This window comes from Nicotiana tabacum, chromosome 19, assembly GCF_000715075.1.
Source record: "Nicotiana tabacum cultivar K326 chromosome 19, ASM71507v2, whole genome shotgun sequence".
NCBI lineage: Eukaryota > Viridiplantae > Streptophyta > Magnoliopsida > Solanales > Solanaceae > Nicotiana > Nicotiana tabacum.
Window position 1 is genome coordinate 55,362,618 of NC_134098.1, and position 17,696 is coordinate 55,380,313.

The window sequence follows — 17,696 nt, forward strand, 5'->3', positions numbered from 1 at the left end:
CATATTAAAAGGACTCATTTATTCCATACGATTCCACGTATAATTCAAAGTACTCCCTCGTTCTCCACAATACTTGATTTTAATTCAAATCGCACATGTCCCCAAGCTGTAGGAATACATTCGAGTTGCCTATTAAATCCTTGACTATCAGACATAACTTTCAATATCCCTGATGTAGAACATCGTAACTATTGCTCGTAATGAGTTTGTAATTATCGTACAAGCACTTCATGAAAATTATACCCTTCTGATCATAAAGGTTACTGGTAATACCTCATTCATCTTGTTTTCAGTAACTATAACCTTTCCTTTTCTTCTTTTTTTTAAACCATTACTTTAAAGGTAACATATGCTTACTTAGATGCTCTACCACTTAGGAGCAAATGAAATTTGAAACTCTTACCTACTACTCAAAGAGTTAACTAAAATTTCGGATAAATTTTCTCTGACCATTTACATGCTCACCTGTTTTTACATCCTTTATTTTGTCAAAAGCTTTCTGGCGGGCTCCCCCAATTAGAAATCTCTATTTTACCGCTTCAATCTTTAATCGTACATTGACTTTTATTTCATCACTATGTCGAAATGCTCATTATTCTGACAATAGGATAGATTGGTTATACTCATAGGAACTTTCTTTGTTCATTTTCGTATCCAAGTATCACGTCGCTACTAGCTGCAATATATATTTCTAAGGGCCATTATTTCCCGCCCTTACGACATCTTTATAGTTAGCACTTCACTCTTTCATCTTCCCTTCCAATAAGAAATCTCTTCTATTATTTCACCCACCAATCCATGCTCTAATACAGTTCTAGCAAGTACGACTACCTTGCGCCTCTCATCTCATGCTTAAATATACTGAACAAGTGTGACTCCCTTAGGCTAAATCCACATATCATCATATAACTTTTCACAACATATACCATCTTCACAATGCTACATGTAAGAATTACACATCCTATCTATATGTAAGAATTACACATCCTATCTTTATGCCACCATCATGTTCTCAAGCCGCATATATAGATGAAATTCCGTAGTATATATCTCTGAAATTATATTTCTTGCTCTTAAGTCCTTTCATGAAACTTTATTTTGATGGTATCCCACCGAGTAGGCTAATACTTATGATAAAGATGGCATGCATGTAGGGTCTTATTACCTCATGTCTTCATCACAATGTGAACTCTTTTGGTCGTAGCTAATACCACGTATTTATATCAACACGTTTCATACGATAAATATATACTTGCATATTTTTTCATTCTTCATGGTATTGTTGACCTCGTCCATACATATTCATATAGGGATTTATGGAATATTATCATATAGTCTTAGAATTGTTGTAACTTCTCGATCTCCAAATCCATACCATAACCATTTTCAATCATTGTTTTGAGCCTTACGTCATACATCTTATATGTATAACTTTCCAACAAATTTTACTTAGCCCATGAGCCATTTATATATTTATTCTTATTGAATCATAAGGATCTGTTCACTGACAAGTTAACTGCTATAGAGTTGCTTTGAGATCATTCTTGGAAATTCTCATTTTTTTATTTTTTTTCCATCATTTCAACAAAATAAAATAAGACATACCTCGACTAGAAAAACTCAAGATTATCATTCCACGCCATTTTTTTTCCTTCTCTAACAACCTATATTGCTTCTTATAACTTCCAAGATCACGTCTTTTGTGCATCTCATGCCTTAATATTTTCACGCTTACCCATTTAAGTTCACATACTTTATTCTCGCATACCTTGGTATGCATAATTAAAGATTGACTTTTATTTGTATCACATTCATCATCTGGAGGAACCCAAGGTTGTCATGCCCATCTTTTGCATATGGCATGCTTCGTCTATCCTCAACTCGAACTTACACGTGGTACTTTATTTCTTGCGAGCCACTTCTATTACATATGACACCATCATCACGATAACCGATTATGATTAGGGGAAACCCGATGTCAAGTACAATTAAGGTTCGTGTCCCTCATCCTGTAACATTCCCTTTTCGAATAACCAAGAAAGTCTTTTTTGTTTTTTGGTAATGTGTCTTTGGTCATTATTGACATTGTCTTAACTATGTCAAACTTCTTATGAGTCATACTATATTTACCACAACTTGAATGATTTACATTCACTTATCAATTAGATCCATACCACCTCTCTATATCTTGTCATGATGATTTAAGAATCAACATCTTCACTTACAATATTCTTTTTTTTGTACCTTTGCTAAACTCGTTAAGGGTGAATACCATAGTAAACAGTCCCTCCAACATCTTGACCAACGATCTTGAATTAAAATCTAGGGCCTAACATATGTTCCCTTATTCACATCCTTTAGTAAAATTCTTTATAAGTCAGGACACCATCCTGACAATACTAGTTGACATCGTCACATTATTTTCTTCCATAGATTTTCAGTATTCGACTGAAAATTCTTATTTACCAAAGTAATGCGTGTTGACTGTATCAGTCCCAATCTATTCTAAACTTATCCTTCTATTTTGAACAAATATGACACTTTCTAGCCATTAGCTCAAATATCTCGTACTATAACTTGAACATTGAGCTTCATTCTCGTCACTTCAATATCTTCCTAACTGGAAATTGATATGATCGAGAATCCATACTCTCACTTCAGGAACAAACGCACGATATAGAGTATGAAAAAAATGAAAATCCCTAGATGTCATTGTAGCCTCCCCGATATAAGTGTGGCCGGCAATACACCGATAAGAGGGACTCTACTTGACACTGCTTCATAGACTTCCTAGGACTCGACTCAGAACCTAGTGCTCTGATACCAAGTTTGTCACGACCCAACATCCACGTGACCGGCACCCGGCACACTACCCGACCCGAGCGAACCAAACCATGTGATGCACCCAAATCATATGCATGAAAACCATTTTAACTGCGAAAACTCCTTGAAAATCATATACATTTTTCAAGTTAAATGATAAAATATTTTCCAATTCAAAATCACACATGATATCTTTCATGATAATAACAATGAGACTAAGTATAATAAATATACTTTCATGTATGTCGTGTACAACCCCGTTATTACAACCTTTCACAACTATCTATGAGGCCTATTTACCAAATAATAGAACCAACGATTGGAGTAGTTCCAACAAAATAAAATAAGGAATAACATGATAGCTACCATGAAATAAAAGTGATGCTTCATAATACCTCGGAAAGAGAGTCATCCTGGCCTAACCACATACCACGTATCATACATCATCCTGAAACATGTAAAGTAAGCAGGGCCCTGGAGGGGGGGCCTAAGGGCTGAGTACACCACAGCGGTACTCAATAAGTGTCATAGACTCTCTCTAACTTAAGTTCTTGGGACAAATTGTATCAAAACCAATGCACCAATATTTGATATAAAACGATAATAAATTTTATCAATTCACGACCCTTGTTATTTTAAATAACAACCAAGTGAAATATAACCCACAATATAAACTTTTAAAGCATTTACATCAATCCAAGATTTTGGATAAAATCATACAAAATCATTCCATTTGCTTTAAGTCATCGGAATCACTTTCAGCTCCTTAGGCCTAAACATAAGAAAATCATCCTTACCTTTCACTGGGAGTACTATACCATCACCGACATAAGAAGGTCAACTAGGTTATGTACCTAGCGGCAAGTATCATATATCCTACTTGCTCAGGTCGTCTCATCGTAGTGCCATACGAATCGACTCAGCCATGCTAATAATAGCACAAAATAGTACTCTCTCGAGGGAGAGCACTCTGCCGTAGTCTATACCACAAAGTGGCCATCTACGCCTACACTGACACGTGTAGTTTCATGACAACGAACACGATATATCCGAAGTCAATCTCGGTGAATACAAGTAACTCCCAAAATATTTGATACTTCAAAAATAGATTCATAGCATAGTAGCCTCAAAGGATCTATTTTTTTCAAATCGTAGCATTTATAGTAAATCCAAATCATTTGAACAAAATTTAAATAAATAACCTTTTACATGCTACAACCTTTAGCAATTTAACATCAATCTTTAAAAGATACCACAAGTGCTATTATGTTCGTCAATTTCCAAAAGAAATACTTTCCATGAAAATTTATCTTTAGCACTCAAATATCTATACTCTTGTCAATATGTAAGTTTTGATAAAAACTTATAATATTTACCTTGAGTGTCATTCTACCAACAAGGTTTAAAATAAAATTTCATAAAACGGCATGACACTACATATGCGACATAATATTCTAATATATGGACACATCCGTACTTGTTTGTCCCCACAAGCATGAAAGCACATTTGCAAACAACTTAAGTATTAACTTGAAATATGCTTTTAGAGAAAGTCCCTCAAGAAGAGTAAGTTCTAATCAACTTACTTCGCTTTCGCTTTATTAACATTCACAATCTTTCAATCCTCCTCCATCATTCCAATATTGATTTAGATGTCCAACATCACCAATAAGTTGATATCTACAATTAGATATCCTAATTACATCAAAATATGACCTAAGATATTGATCAACATCCATATATGGCTCACAAGTTGGCTACAAGCCTCCAACAACTCAAATCGCCAAATAGTTTTACATGCTAGACCATTCAACTTCATTCTTATATTTTAATACCCATTCGAAGTCATTAATGATACTACATCAATTGTCCCTTGCCACCAAGTTACTATTCATCGTCTTCCATAATCAACACTTGCAAAATATATAATTCGGGTGATTACTTAATTAATTACTTCCATCTTTTGCTAACAAATAATTTCATAGGTTCATTATATTCATAAATTTCATCATCAAGATTAACATTCATTCTCTTTTATTTTCTCAAAAGTATTATTCATGCCATGAACTAGAGTTTTATAATCCAATCTTTCAACCATTAAAACTTGTAACAAATACTTCAAATAATTCTAACTACTCATAATAAATGAGTTTGAAGTATTGGAATTACCTCTAGTAGATCAATCTTGAAAAATCATAACTTTGGTGATTTTTGTGTTCTTGAGAGTTTGATGAAGAAATCTAGTATTTGGATGTAAGAATGATGTTAGAAGTCATGTATATTGAGTAATAATCAACCCAAAATATCATTAACAACTTACCTTGGTTGATTGGACTTGATTTGAGCTCAAAATCGCCCTTTCACCTCAAGAACCCTAACCCCCAAATACTCAAAATACTCCCTTTCCCCGACCTTGTATTTATAGGCCCAGATTTTTGGGTTTCGGATGCAGTCCTGGATGCTTCGCATCCCCACTTCACTCCTCTTTGAAGTTTGGATGCGGACCTGGACGCTATGGCAGCACTTCATTGCCAGCCTCTCTTTCGGACGCGGCCTCGGATGCTTCGCATCCGCAGACTCCTCCGCCAGCCTTTGGTAACTTGGTCATAACTTCTTGTAAGAATGTCCAAATGACAAACGGTTTGAAGCGTTAGAAACTAGACTCTATGATCTTTCATTTGATAAGTTTTACATCACATAACCCATTATATATATGTAAATATACTCATCCAAAGTTTGATTTTGTGCGTACTAATTTGGAACTTAGTCCATCATGTAATTTCCAACTTGACTTAGACTTAGGGCTCTCCTTAGACTCCACATCACTTATAATATGCTTCGTACACTTATTATCATATCCAATTGATATCCATCATATTAATAGTCCTCGTCTGCACACAAAATATTATAATTAGCTCACATCAACTTTCTTAATAGCGCTTAAGTACTTCAAAATTTTGTGGGGTACTACACAAGTCATCATATCATAATACATATTGGGGTACCGATTACTTGCAAATGTTGCATGGGACAAAGTTGATTTTGTGATTATGCCCATAAAAATTGTTAAGAAATTTCATTGGTTGTTAGATGTGTTTGACATTACCGATAGGGTTCCATATGTTTATGATTCTATGGTCTCTTCATGCAATCACAAACTTATTGAATTTGTTGTCGACAAGTTTGCTATTATGATCCCCCTATACTTGTCATGCACCTGCTTCTATGGCAAGCGTCCAGACATCAACTACAAGAACACAATGGCATACATTGAAAAAGATGTTCTGACCCTTTTGACATTCAATGGTTGGTCGGTGAGATACCCTAGCAAAAAGAGGGATCATTGTATGTGCTTCTTTTCCTTGAATTTAACCAATTGTATTTTACATTGAATGCTAAATCTTTTCCACTATTATTTGTTGTAGTGACTATGGTGTATACGTGGTGGCATTTGCAGAATATGTAAGCATTGGACAACTCTCAATTTCAAAGGAAGACGTTTCTGATATTGATTAACACCGTAGACGCTATGGAGTGCTCCTTTGGGATTATGCTAGGAAAAAGCAAGATCTTAATGCAATTAGTGAAAGTGAGGTGACCGGGATATTAGCAAGAAGAAAAGGTGCACCAACTGTGAGGGAGAGAACACGAGTCCGGAACAAAAAGAAATAGTTGCCTTTTTCAGTAGAAAAATTATAGCGGGGGTGATGGGGGTGGATTTCATCAGAACACTCCAGCTACAAGCTTTATTCCAGTTGATACTCCACGTACACAGTCAGCTAGAGGTGGAGGACAGGCGGGTAGTGGGCGCCTAAGAGGTGGAGGCCCGACCCGTTGATTTAATCGCTATGATTTGGATGAGGCCAATAAACCAGATGGTGTCATTACAGGTATGATCCTGATTTTTATTATAAAAGGATATTTTCCTTAATTTGATTCGGTTCTGAATATTGAGGCGAGTCCTCCTATTATGCTCCACTCATGGGTGAGCTTCGTAAATTTATGACCCACTTATAAGTTTATCTCTGTTGGGAGATTTGAAGGTGTGAGCCAGTGTCTGTCATTTATTTTTGTACACCATTGAGGGCTATAAGTTCAAAAGTAATATTTATTATTCATTACAGTGGGTTTAATGTGTTTCGCAATAATTGATTCCAATTTTTATGAATTATACGCCCTACCGGTATAAGGGTTCATTATGTGTTGTGAAAATTGTTTATGAAATATATTGAAAAGAAGAAAGAAAGGAAATTGAAAATTTTAGTTGGCACAATGTGCAACATACTTATGATTCGGAGTTGAGGACGAGATCCTCAAGTTTTTACATGATGTAAAATATTTAAACCGGGCTGCAAGCCACGGTAAAAGTTATGTAAGGACGAGGTCCTTGTGGTGAAATATTTATGAGTTTAATATTCTCCCTTTGTGAAATTAATTTGTACAATAATATTAATAGGGATTCATGCATGTTAGGCTTATCTAATAATTCTTGTATATTTTTTGTGCATATTCAGCCATTTTCGTGCTGTAAACATTGAGTTTTAACCTATGAGATGAGTGCCCAGGTGGCATTAAATGTGATTCATTAATCCGAGTAAGTAATCATGCGGTCTTCATGCCTCACATTCCGTTGTCAGTGTTGTGGAAATTCAAAATGAGGTGGTGGTTAATACGAGATTAATTGATGATGCTGGAATTAATTATGGACAACTTTTAAGACCAGAGATGTGGTGATGAGCATACATATGATGTGCTTCATGTCGTGATATCATTATGGTAATTCAGTGCTTGTGATGCCGAGATTGATGTTATTGATATATACCCTGTGGTGTTTTGTTGGGTTGCAGATGTGTTGTTGGAGTTATTTTGGTGTTACTCTGGCAGGTGGTTAGGCCCAATTACAAGAGAGACTCTGCCAAAAATTTCTAAAAAATTTGGGAGTTAGTAAAAATTTGGGGGATTGAGACATGCAAAAGAAGAGACAAATTATGTTATGTGTTTGAAGGCGAATGATCCTAAGCGGGGAAGAATGAAACACCCTAGAAAAAAATTTGAAGTACTTCAACACTATCAAGAAAGTTGATGTATGCATAGGCACGAGTTGTTATAGCCAGTTGAGACTAATACCGTGCATCGAAGTAAGAATCAGGTATTTTGGAAATGATTGGAGAGTTAGGGATTTTTGCTCTAAAGCTTATAAGAATGGAGAAACGAAATAATCTCAATCGAGATGGTGTTGTCGGGCCCGTGTTAAATTGCAGGAATGTAGAATTGCCCACAATATGTGTGCAAGAATATACTCAAGAATTTAAAGTCCTCAGAAAGATTCTTAGCACGTTCGAGGATGAATGTTTGTTTAAGAGGTAGGGAATGTAACGACCCGACTTGTCATTTTAAGATTTAGTGTCTCGTTCAACGACTTAAGGTCTTGAGCAGCTTAGTATTATGTGTATTGACTTGCGTGCATGGTTGAATTAAGTTACCGGATGATTCGGGGTGATTTGGGACACTCGGTCCCTAAAACAGAAGCTTAAGTCTTAGGATTTTGACCATAGTCGGAAATATGTGAAGATGACTCCGTAATAGAGTTCTGTCGGTTTCGTTAGCTCCGTTGGGTGATTTTGGACTTAGGAGCGTGTCCGGAAAATTATTTGGAGGTCCGTAGTGGAATTAAGCTTGAAATGGCGAAAGTCGAATTTTTGAAAAGTTTGACCGGGGGTTGAATTTTTGATATCGGGGTCGGAATCCGATTCTGGAAATTTGAATAGCTTTGTTATGTCAATTATGACTTGTGTGCAAAATTTGAAGTCATTCCGGATTGATTTGATGTGTTTCGGCACAAGATATAGAATTTGAAAGTTCAAAGTTCATAGATTTTGATTTGAGGTGTGATTCATCGTTTTGATGTTGTTCGATGTGATTTGAGGCCTCGAGCAGGTCCGTGATATGTTATGGGACTGGATGGTGTGATTGGACGGGGTCCCGAGGGGCTCGGATGAGTTTCGAGGTGGTTTTGGACCATTTCTAAGCCAATTATAGCTGGTGGTTTTTGGCTACAGCAGTGTGCTATGCGATCACGTGGAATTGGCCGCGATCGCGAAGCACAAAATGGGGGAAAATGGCCAGTGAATCGCGATCGCGGAAGGCTTTTTGCGATCGTGTAGAGGAAATTTTCTGTTGCACTGACCCGACTTTGGAAGCTTATATCTCGCAATTTATAAGGAATTTGGAGACGAAAGTTGTAGCCCTTTGTCTATAGTTTTCAGAAATGTAAACTATTTGTAATTTGAAGTTTTATACAAAAAGTTATGGTGGATACACTATAGGCTATACGGGAAGAGTTTTGAAATCTCTGTTGCATAGGGCTGACTTTGGAAGCTTATATCTCAAAATCTATAAGGAATTGGAGATGAGAAACAAATGAAAGTTATACCCCTTGGAATCTAGTTTTCAGAAAGTTAAATCATTCATCATTCGGAGTTTTGTACAAAACGTTATGACCGTTATACTAGAGGCTATCTGGAAGAGTTGTGAAGTTTGTTCTTCGCGATCGCGATTGGTTTTTCGCGATCGCGAAGAGCAATTTTGGGGCTGAAAAATTTTGTGCTTCGCGATCGCGAAGAGTAAATACCTGGGCAGTAGCTATATTTCGAGTTTTCAGCAATGTTTAACATATTTGGAGCTATGGAGCTCAGATTGAAGCGATTTTTGAGGTGATTTTTATCATATGGATTGGGTTAAGTGTTCTATATCCTAAAGTATTTATATTTCATGAATCTATGATTATATTCATCGTTTAATTAAGATTTTAATGGAAGAAATCAAGATTTTTGTAAAATCTTAAAAGTGTTTAGTTGTAGTTGGATTGTATTAAAGTTGTAGAAAAAATATTTATTAAGAACAATTTAGCTATATTTTATTTGTAGCAGATTTGTGCTATAGTTGTTTTACCTTTTATTTTGTTATTTTGTCCAGAATTTTACTACTTACAATAGAAAACATTTGTGGCATATCTTTTTGTTGAAAGTTGTTTTGATCTCGATATTGGTACTATATAATTTTTTACAGCATAACTACAATTATGTCTACAACTACTATACAAAAATACAGAATCTATTCAATTTTAGCAGTGTTGTTAGGAAAAACTTAAAACTAATAAATAAACCCAGTTTTTTAACAAAACAACTACACACCAGTTACATTAAGAGTTGAAATCTGTTTACCAAATATTCATTATAGGAGATTATCTTTATTCAAATTAGCAACACAATTATACCACAACTATAATTCTCCAGAACAGAACAAATACAACTGAATATGTCTTAAAGGACAGATAATCATCAACAGTACTGAGTAAAAAAAAAATTCTTTATACTATATCAATTCTTATTTCCTTTTTGGAGTATTTCTACAAGATCTTTTGTTATGCCCTTCTTGTCTGCAGTTGCCACATGCACCCTTGTACTTTTTTATATTTATTTCATCATATGGTTTGTATCTTTATTTTTGAGGTCTCCCTGGCTGCCTTTTCCTAGTATGTGGTATTACAACTTCTTCTGCTATATGTTGTGGCACATTCCATTTACTTTCATCAGGCAGTGGGTCTACTGGTATTTCATAAGTATGCAGAAGGCTTTCCCTCGTGTAATAAGGAGAACAATAGTTTTTACAAGACTCATTCCTGTGCCTCAAAGCCACCAAAGCATGTGGACAAGGAAGTTCATCAAGCTGAAATTGTCCACAACCACATCTCTTGTTTTAAAGGCAAATAATGAAGCGCTTCACACCATCTATCACAGTATGGATGTAATATGTTGAAGCCCTCACTTACATTTTTATTACAAACACACGATAAGTTGTTAGCTACAGATAAAAGATAAAATAACTATAATTATACAACAATATATCTACAATTATCAGTATATATTTAGTTTGATGAAATAAATGATCCGATGTTATTGGCCCAAACTTACTCTCATCTTCTGCGATAATATCCTATTGTCTTCCAACTCTTTGTTGTATTTTTTTCCAAGGTATGTGAACGTACCATTTGCATTCAATAACTTTTTATTAGTCTAACGTTCAAGAAGAGTCCTCATGTACTCTAATAGTTCAACTACGGGCAGCTCTCTTGCATATTTGGTTTACTGCATTCAAGGATTCTGCAATGTTTGATGTCATCGTCCGTGTTCTGTTCACCGTAGCATGTACCCGAGACCATCCGTGATAGCGAATATCGTATAGGTATGTTTTAACACGTGTGTCGATCTCTTCAATCTTTGACATTCTTTCATTAAATTCATCAAGTGTGTATGATCGTGCCGTGACAAAGTACAATTCACTTAACTTTAGATGATCTTTCTTGAACTTTGACCTTACATTTGTCCAAATATTCCACATGCAAGCTTAATGTGACATGCCGGTATAAATAATAGATGTTGCCTTCAATATACTCTCATTCTGGTCTGAAACAACACACATATTTGATTTTTCACTATATACATGTTTGAATTGCTCAAAAAACTACCTCCATGATACGTCATTTTCTAAATCAACAATGGTGTATGCTAGTGGTAATATGCTACTTATCACATAGGTAGTAAAAACAAAATTTAATTTCAGTAATAAAACTTAAAAATACAGTCTCAGAAATAACTTTATTATAATATTTTTATAATTAATCTACATTACATGTTGCATCCATTGTGCTAGCTGTTAGCATGTTTCCCCTATATGCCGACTTCAAAAAGGTGCCATCAACTACTACAACTGGCCTACAATGCTCCCAACCCTTGATGGACGTACTAAGAGCAACAAGTACATACAAAAAATATTCATCTTCAGTCTTCTGCAATTTCACTACTGACCCCGGATAAGTTTTCTCCAAAATATACAAATAACTCGGCAAGCGACTGTAGGAATCAGCAGGATGGCCTCTCAAAAATTCCAAAGCATTTTTCTTTGCTCTCCAAGCTTGCATGTATGTTAAGTTCACACTATGTTCCGACAACATGTCAGTTTGTATGTCTTTTGGTATATATATTGTCTTATGATCCGTATATTTTGGCATCACCATGCTTCTAACTACCATGGAAGTAGTTTTGCGTTGTATATATGTGTTGTCCATCAAAGAGCATGTGTGCAAGCTGTTAAATTTTTGAAACTTGAACAATGCTGATTCATTTATGCTGGTGGACTTGAAGTGCCACGTACAATTGTTCCCAACACATACGAGGCAGTAGCTACAGAAAAAAAAATAATTTAAAAAATGTTATGCAAATTGTAGCTATAGAATACGAGGCTGTTTATGCCCAACAAATTATTTTAAATAATTTATATACATAAAAACTATAACTTATACACAATATGAATTTGACAAATAAAATGTTCCTACCTTCCTGCACTAGACCTTTTCACCCTAAATTGAAACTTATTCATAAAAGAATAATGTTTCATTGCACTGACAATTATTTGCATGTGTTGGTTAACTTGGCCCACTTCAATTACATTTGGCGTATGTTCTGTTGTGATGATACTTTCATATTCCATAATTGCCGGAGATGTTGGCATATCGATCAGCTTCACTGTTCCTGATACTTCTCCAATTGTGTTATAATTGTTTGACAATTGTACCACATTAGTATTACGATAATCAGAAGTACCTGCACTCAATTAAAAGTATAGTAATTCAGACCTCTGTATATTCAAGTGTTCAGTATTTGACAAAATACTTGTAGATACTTTGTTCTGTGATCACATTTTTATTTTTTCAAACCTTAAGTACTGTGTAACAGTTACACTTCAATTGTATTTAGAGACATAACAACTGAACTACATCTGTTATGTAGTATAATTGTAGATAATTTGTAGTAAAATTGTAGAACACTTGAAATTGAAAAACATCAGCACTTGAAAAACAGAGCAAACCTGCAATTATGTTCGCATTCGACATACTGCATTCCAAATCGAAATCACGTACTGTTATACACAACAGATACATTCATAAGTTTTTATTTTCTTTTTTAGTCTCCATATACACTCGAACTCCCATATCGTTCCGAATTTCCATTGGATCATTAGATACTCTACAATTGCGGAATTCAATTGACTATAATTTGAATCTTCATTGACTACAATTCCATCAACATCAAAATCTTTGTATCTCTGAACGCTATCCCACCGACCATTGAGTTGAAGCATAATCGCCAATTTTGACATTATGTCGCGAAATTCAATTCAATTGTAGCTAATTGTTTGCAATTATTTTTTAGAAGCTTTTTTTGAGTTTGTTGACTTGTTTATGGAAAACTAGAGGAAATCTGCGTAACAGAAAGATTCTACAGATATGTTGCCTTGATTATGGTGCGATGATAGCCAGAGAAAATTTGCGTAATAGAAGAATTCTACAGATATGTTTGCCTTGATTATGGTGCGATGATTGCGTCTAAAATTTCTAACTGAAATATAAGCTATCCCAAAATCACGCGTCTAAATAAGGAAGTCTACCGCAGAAAGGAGTCTAGTTTAAACAAATGTATATTTATTGTAGCTAAAACGTGTTTAGGTCGGGTAAATTCCAAAATTGGGATATTTTTGGTAATAAGGTTTCAAATAATATATGAGAACGAAAAAATCTCATATGTAATTACTTCCGGCCGGCCGATCAAATGTGTTAAAAGCCCAATCTTTATTTTATTCCATGAGTCAAGACTTTAACATCAGGCCCTGAAATTGGACTCTATGCGGGCTTGGGCTAGAAGGTTTGGGTTGGGCCATGAGTATTCCACCCAAAGATGGGTTAAAGAGGAGGGTAAATTAGTAGAGCAACGAAAATTCGAAACCTTAAAAAGAGTCCAATTTTTTCAGAATTCCCACCCAAAAGGAAAACGTAGGCGGCGAACTGGCTTACCATTCACAACAATCCAAAATTCCAATAAATTTGTTGCAGTTGTTGCAGTTAAAGGAAATATTACAGATCTGACTAGTCTCTTTATCTTCTTCTCAAATCTCTCTCTCTATCTCTCTCTGCTTAGACCAAAAGTTCGAAGGTACGCTCATTTTCTTCTCTCCTCTCTGTAATTTGTTTCCCAGTTGTAGTTTGCTTTTCGGGAAAGAGATTTGGGTTAAAAACCCTAATTTTTTGTCTTTGTCTTTCTTTTCTTTTATCTTTCATGTTCGGTAAATCTTTGTTTGTTGTTGCTACTCAGCAAAATTGCCCTTTTCTCTTAGCTAACTCGGAGTAAAGATCTGTCTTCAATTGTTTAATTCCTGGGTAAAAAAAATAATCAGATTTTACTTCATCTTATGGATTTATCGTTGACACGAATTTTGAGAAGCTTTTTTATCTCTCTTAATTTTATGTTCTTCTGTGCTCCCTTTTTAGATTTGAGAAACAAAAACAAAATACTGACCTTTTCCTTTCTTGCTTTTTAAATTTAATTTAGATTTGAAGATGGCGGGGAAAGGAGGCAAAGGACTGCTAGCAGGAAAGACAACAGCGGCGGCAGCAGCAGCTGCAGCCAACAAAGAGAAAGACAAGAAAAGGCCCGTTTCTCGTTCATCACGTGCTGGTCTCCAGGTAATATTTGTTTCATCTTCTTATATTAAAAGATTTGTTCATTACAGCTTTTCTGTTGAAGGATTTCAAAAAACTTGCTAAAAGATTTGGGTTTTACAGTTTTTCTGTTGAAGGGTTTCATAGAAGGTGCAAACTTAAGTTAAAACTGGTTGAAAGTTTGTATTCCTTTTCACACAGTGGTTGCTTGTTCTGTTTTGTTATGTTGTTTTTTGTCTTAAAGATAGTACTGCTTCATATATTCTCCATGGACAATAGGAAAAATAGTGCTAGTAGTGTTTGTCAGCATGGTAGTAGTACAAAAACTAGTGCTAATGTAAGCAGATTAGAGTGCCTATTCTGTTTCATTATCCTTGTATATGTATACTTTCTTTTGATTCTAATTTGATTTGAGGATATAATTTGCCAAGTGAAAGACAATTAGCTGTCCATTCATGTATATAGGCATCTGAGGAGGTAGTTTCTCAAATGGTCATTCAACTTAGTGAAATTACCTAGTAAAGTCATTTATCCTTTTTTTGTCCCAATAATGTCACTTAAGTTCATACACTTATCTTACAAAGTAATAATGGCTAGCAAACCACTTTAAAAGTTACTTAAAATGGTTTTGGGTATAAAATCACTTACTATCTATACCATATATAATAAAGTATTAAATAACAAAGCAACAGTCCTACTTATTAAATTAGAATCTTTGCGATTTCAACCAATAGAATACCATACCATAAATAGTAATATAACAATAAAATATTTTCAAGTTAATATGGTTTAAAGCATACTGGTAATATTAATAATAAGGGTAAGAAACATTGAACTGAATGAGTTGTAGGTGTGGAGTTCCCCTTCTTTTTGGGAGGTATGTTTTCTGACTATTGATATCTAGTTCTGATCATCAAGAAATAACAATTAGGATCATCTTTTTCTTTGAGGATTTATAGAAATTGAAAATTATCTCTGATTTGGGGAAAATGTAGACCTTTTTTCCTTACAGATTCTATTATCTCCCATATTTGCTCCTTGACATTCTTATTCTAAATATAGAAGGGCAGATTTATCCCTCTTGAATAGAAAAAATAACTTGAATTAGTGTTTACACAAGATTTACATGAAAAGTTAATCTTTCTAATATTAGATGGGTTAGGGATTGCTAGTCTTTCAGGATTGCCTTTTTTCCCCCTGTTTCTATTTCTTCCCACTTATTATTCCACTTCCTCTTTTGTAGTCTTTTACTTCAACAAAAGTTAATCTAAGTGACAAGTAAAGATAGTCAAAATCAGAGTATTATATATACATATATTTTGGAACTCATGACACTTTCTTTTTGTTTCTTATTAAGTTAATGGAATAAATAAAAAACAAATCAAATAAACAATGTTAATAAAATCAGTAACTGACAGTTTTATATATATATTAACCGACAGTTAATATAATAAACAGTGTGAAGGTATAGTTTGTGGTTTTATATTCACAATCATTTCAAGTAATTTTTAAAGTGGTTTTCTAGCTATTGTTGCTTTGTAAGTAAGACAAATATATGAAGTACAGTGACTTTATTGGAACAAAAAAATGACTTTACTAGATAATTCATTAAGTTGAATAACTATTTGAGGAATTAACTTGATATGTATGTGTTACACAAACTGTATAGCCAAGAGTACAAGGACAAGTATGACAAAGAAAATACAGCAGACGTTATCTGTAAAATCCAGCCTGCTTACTTGTCCTTTGCAATGCAAGGCTAAACAACACGTCTAAAAGTGTAAATTACATTGTTGATATATGTCCAAAATGTCTTTAGCTTTTGGCATGAACATCATCTTTGAACTCATGCTGTATAATGAACACTCTGACAATAGCATTAAGATATCTATCTTATCAAGGCTGCATCATAGAAGATTATTTCACACAGTCGTGTGATATTCAATTTTTCTATCTAGGATATTTTCTTCTTCACTGCATCTAGCACAATGAACAGAAGTATAATTTTTACCAAGATATATTGTACAATGCTTGATATGATTTTTTTGGTACGTTTGGGGGATTATAGTTTCCAGTCGGTAGAATTCACCGTCAACTCAAGTCAAGAACCTCGGCCCATGGAAGGGTAGGAGCGACAGCAGCTGTTTACTCTGCTGCAATTCTGGAATACTTGACAGCAGAGGTTCTTGAATTGGCTGGTAATGCAAGCAAGGATCTCAAAGTGAAGAGGATCACACCCAGGCACTTGCAGCTTGCCATTCGTGGAGACGAGGAACTCGACACCCTTATTAAAGGGACGATTGCTGGTGGTGGTGTCATCCCTCACATTCACAAATCACTCATAAACAAAACCACCAAGGAGTGAAATACTCCTGCTTTTAATTTTGTTGTCTCTTGACTTAATGACAGGTCGTGTAAGTGTCTTTTGTTCTGTTCTCTGGTTTGATATCAGTAGGCTTGTGTATTTTAATTTAGGAACGTTTTCAGCTTCTCAGTCATGTTTGATCAAGTAAACTTGTAGGATGTAGTGGACACTGGAAATTTTAATTCGACATTTATATTGTCTTGTTGGTTGTTGATCAGTTGCTGTATCTATGTCATTGGACCTGTGTAGTAGATGCTTATTGTATTTTAGCGGTCTGTTTGGAAAATCTACAACCTTCTGACAGACCTAAATAAAGGCGTGTAGTTCGAATCACAGGATGACCACTTATGATTTTGTGTCGGCTGTTGAACTGCATCCTTTATTATCACAGAGCCTATGTTTGGGCAAGAATGGATTTTGAAATCACTGTATTCTATTGTACATTGCTTTTATCTGCGTTTGAGACTGACTTTATTATATTAAGCTTACGAGTGGTGTACAATAGATTATTGCGAGGATTAGGATGACACTGATTTGGAAGTATCAACTCTACAAAATGGAAATTAAATGAAATGGAGTTTAGGTGACACTAGAAATATTGAAATAGTATTGCGTAATAGAGCAAATTTAGCATAAAGTTAAAGAAAATAACTTATGGTCCATGATAATCTATAGATATTTGTGTGTTATAAATAAATAACATGCAAAGTTATTTAAACGTACGATTATTTTTCGAACAAACTAAGAATAAGGTGTCTCGCATAAGTTATAGCTAATTAGTGCCTACGTTGATCTAGAAATTACTATAAGAAAGGTGTTTCAGGTGAGGCCGAAATTAAGCCATGTAATCTTTATTAGTGAACCAGTCTACACAAGAGAGGTGGATTCTATTTTATGATGTCTTCCACTGAAGAAACAAAGAGAAGAAAAAAGATTAGAATAGAAGAAGGGAGT

At 34.8% G+C, this 17,696-nt stretch overlaps 2 protein-coding genes across 2 annotated transcripts; one reads left to right on the forward strand and one right to left on the reverse strand.

Moving 5' to 3' along the window:
* Positions 1 to 11,500: 11,500 nt before the first annotated feature.
* On the reverse strand, positions 11,501 to 12,775 carry LOC107760983 (uncharacterized). The gene is made up of 3 exons (XM_016579133.2): positions 12,751 to 12,775; positions 12,218 to 12,485; positions 11,501 to 12,065 (listed from the first exon to the last, which is right to left on the reverse strand). Exons 1-3 carry the CDS (start codon positions 12,773 to 12,775, stop codon positions 11,501 to 11,503), a joined length of 858 nt encoding a protein of 285 aa, XP_016434619.2.
* An 899-nt stretch (positions 12,776 to 13,674) lies between these two features.
* On the forward strand, positions 13,675 to 16,959 carry LOC107760987 (putative histone H2A variant 1). The gene is made up of 3 exons (XM_016579140.2): positions 13,675 to 13,871; positions 14,268 to 14,401; positions 16,446 to 16,959. The coding sequence occupies exons 2-3, from the start codon at positions 14,276 to 14,278 to the stop codon at positions 16,740 to 16,742; spliced, it is 423 nt and encodes a 140-aa protein (XP_016434626.1). The 5' UTR covers positions 13,675 to 13,871; positions 14,268 to 14,275; the 3' UTR covers positions 16,743 to 16,959.
* The last annotated feature ends 737 nt before the right edge of the window (positions 16,960 to 17,696 follow it).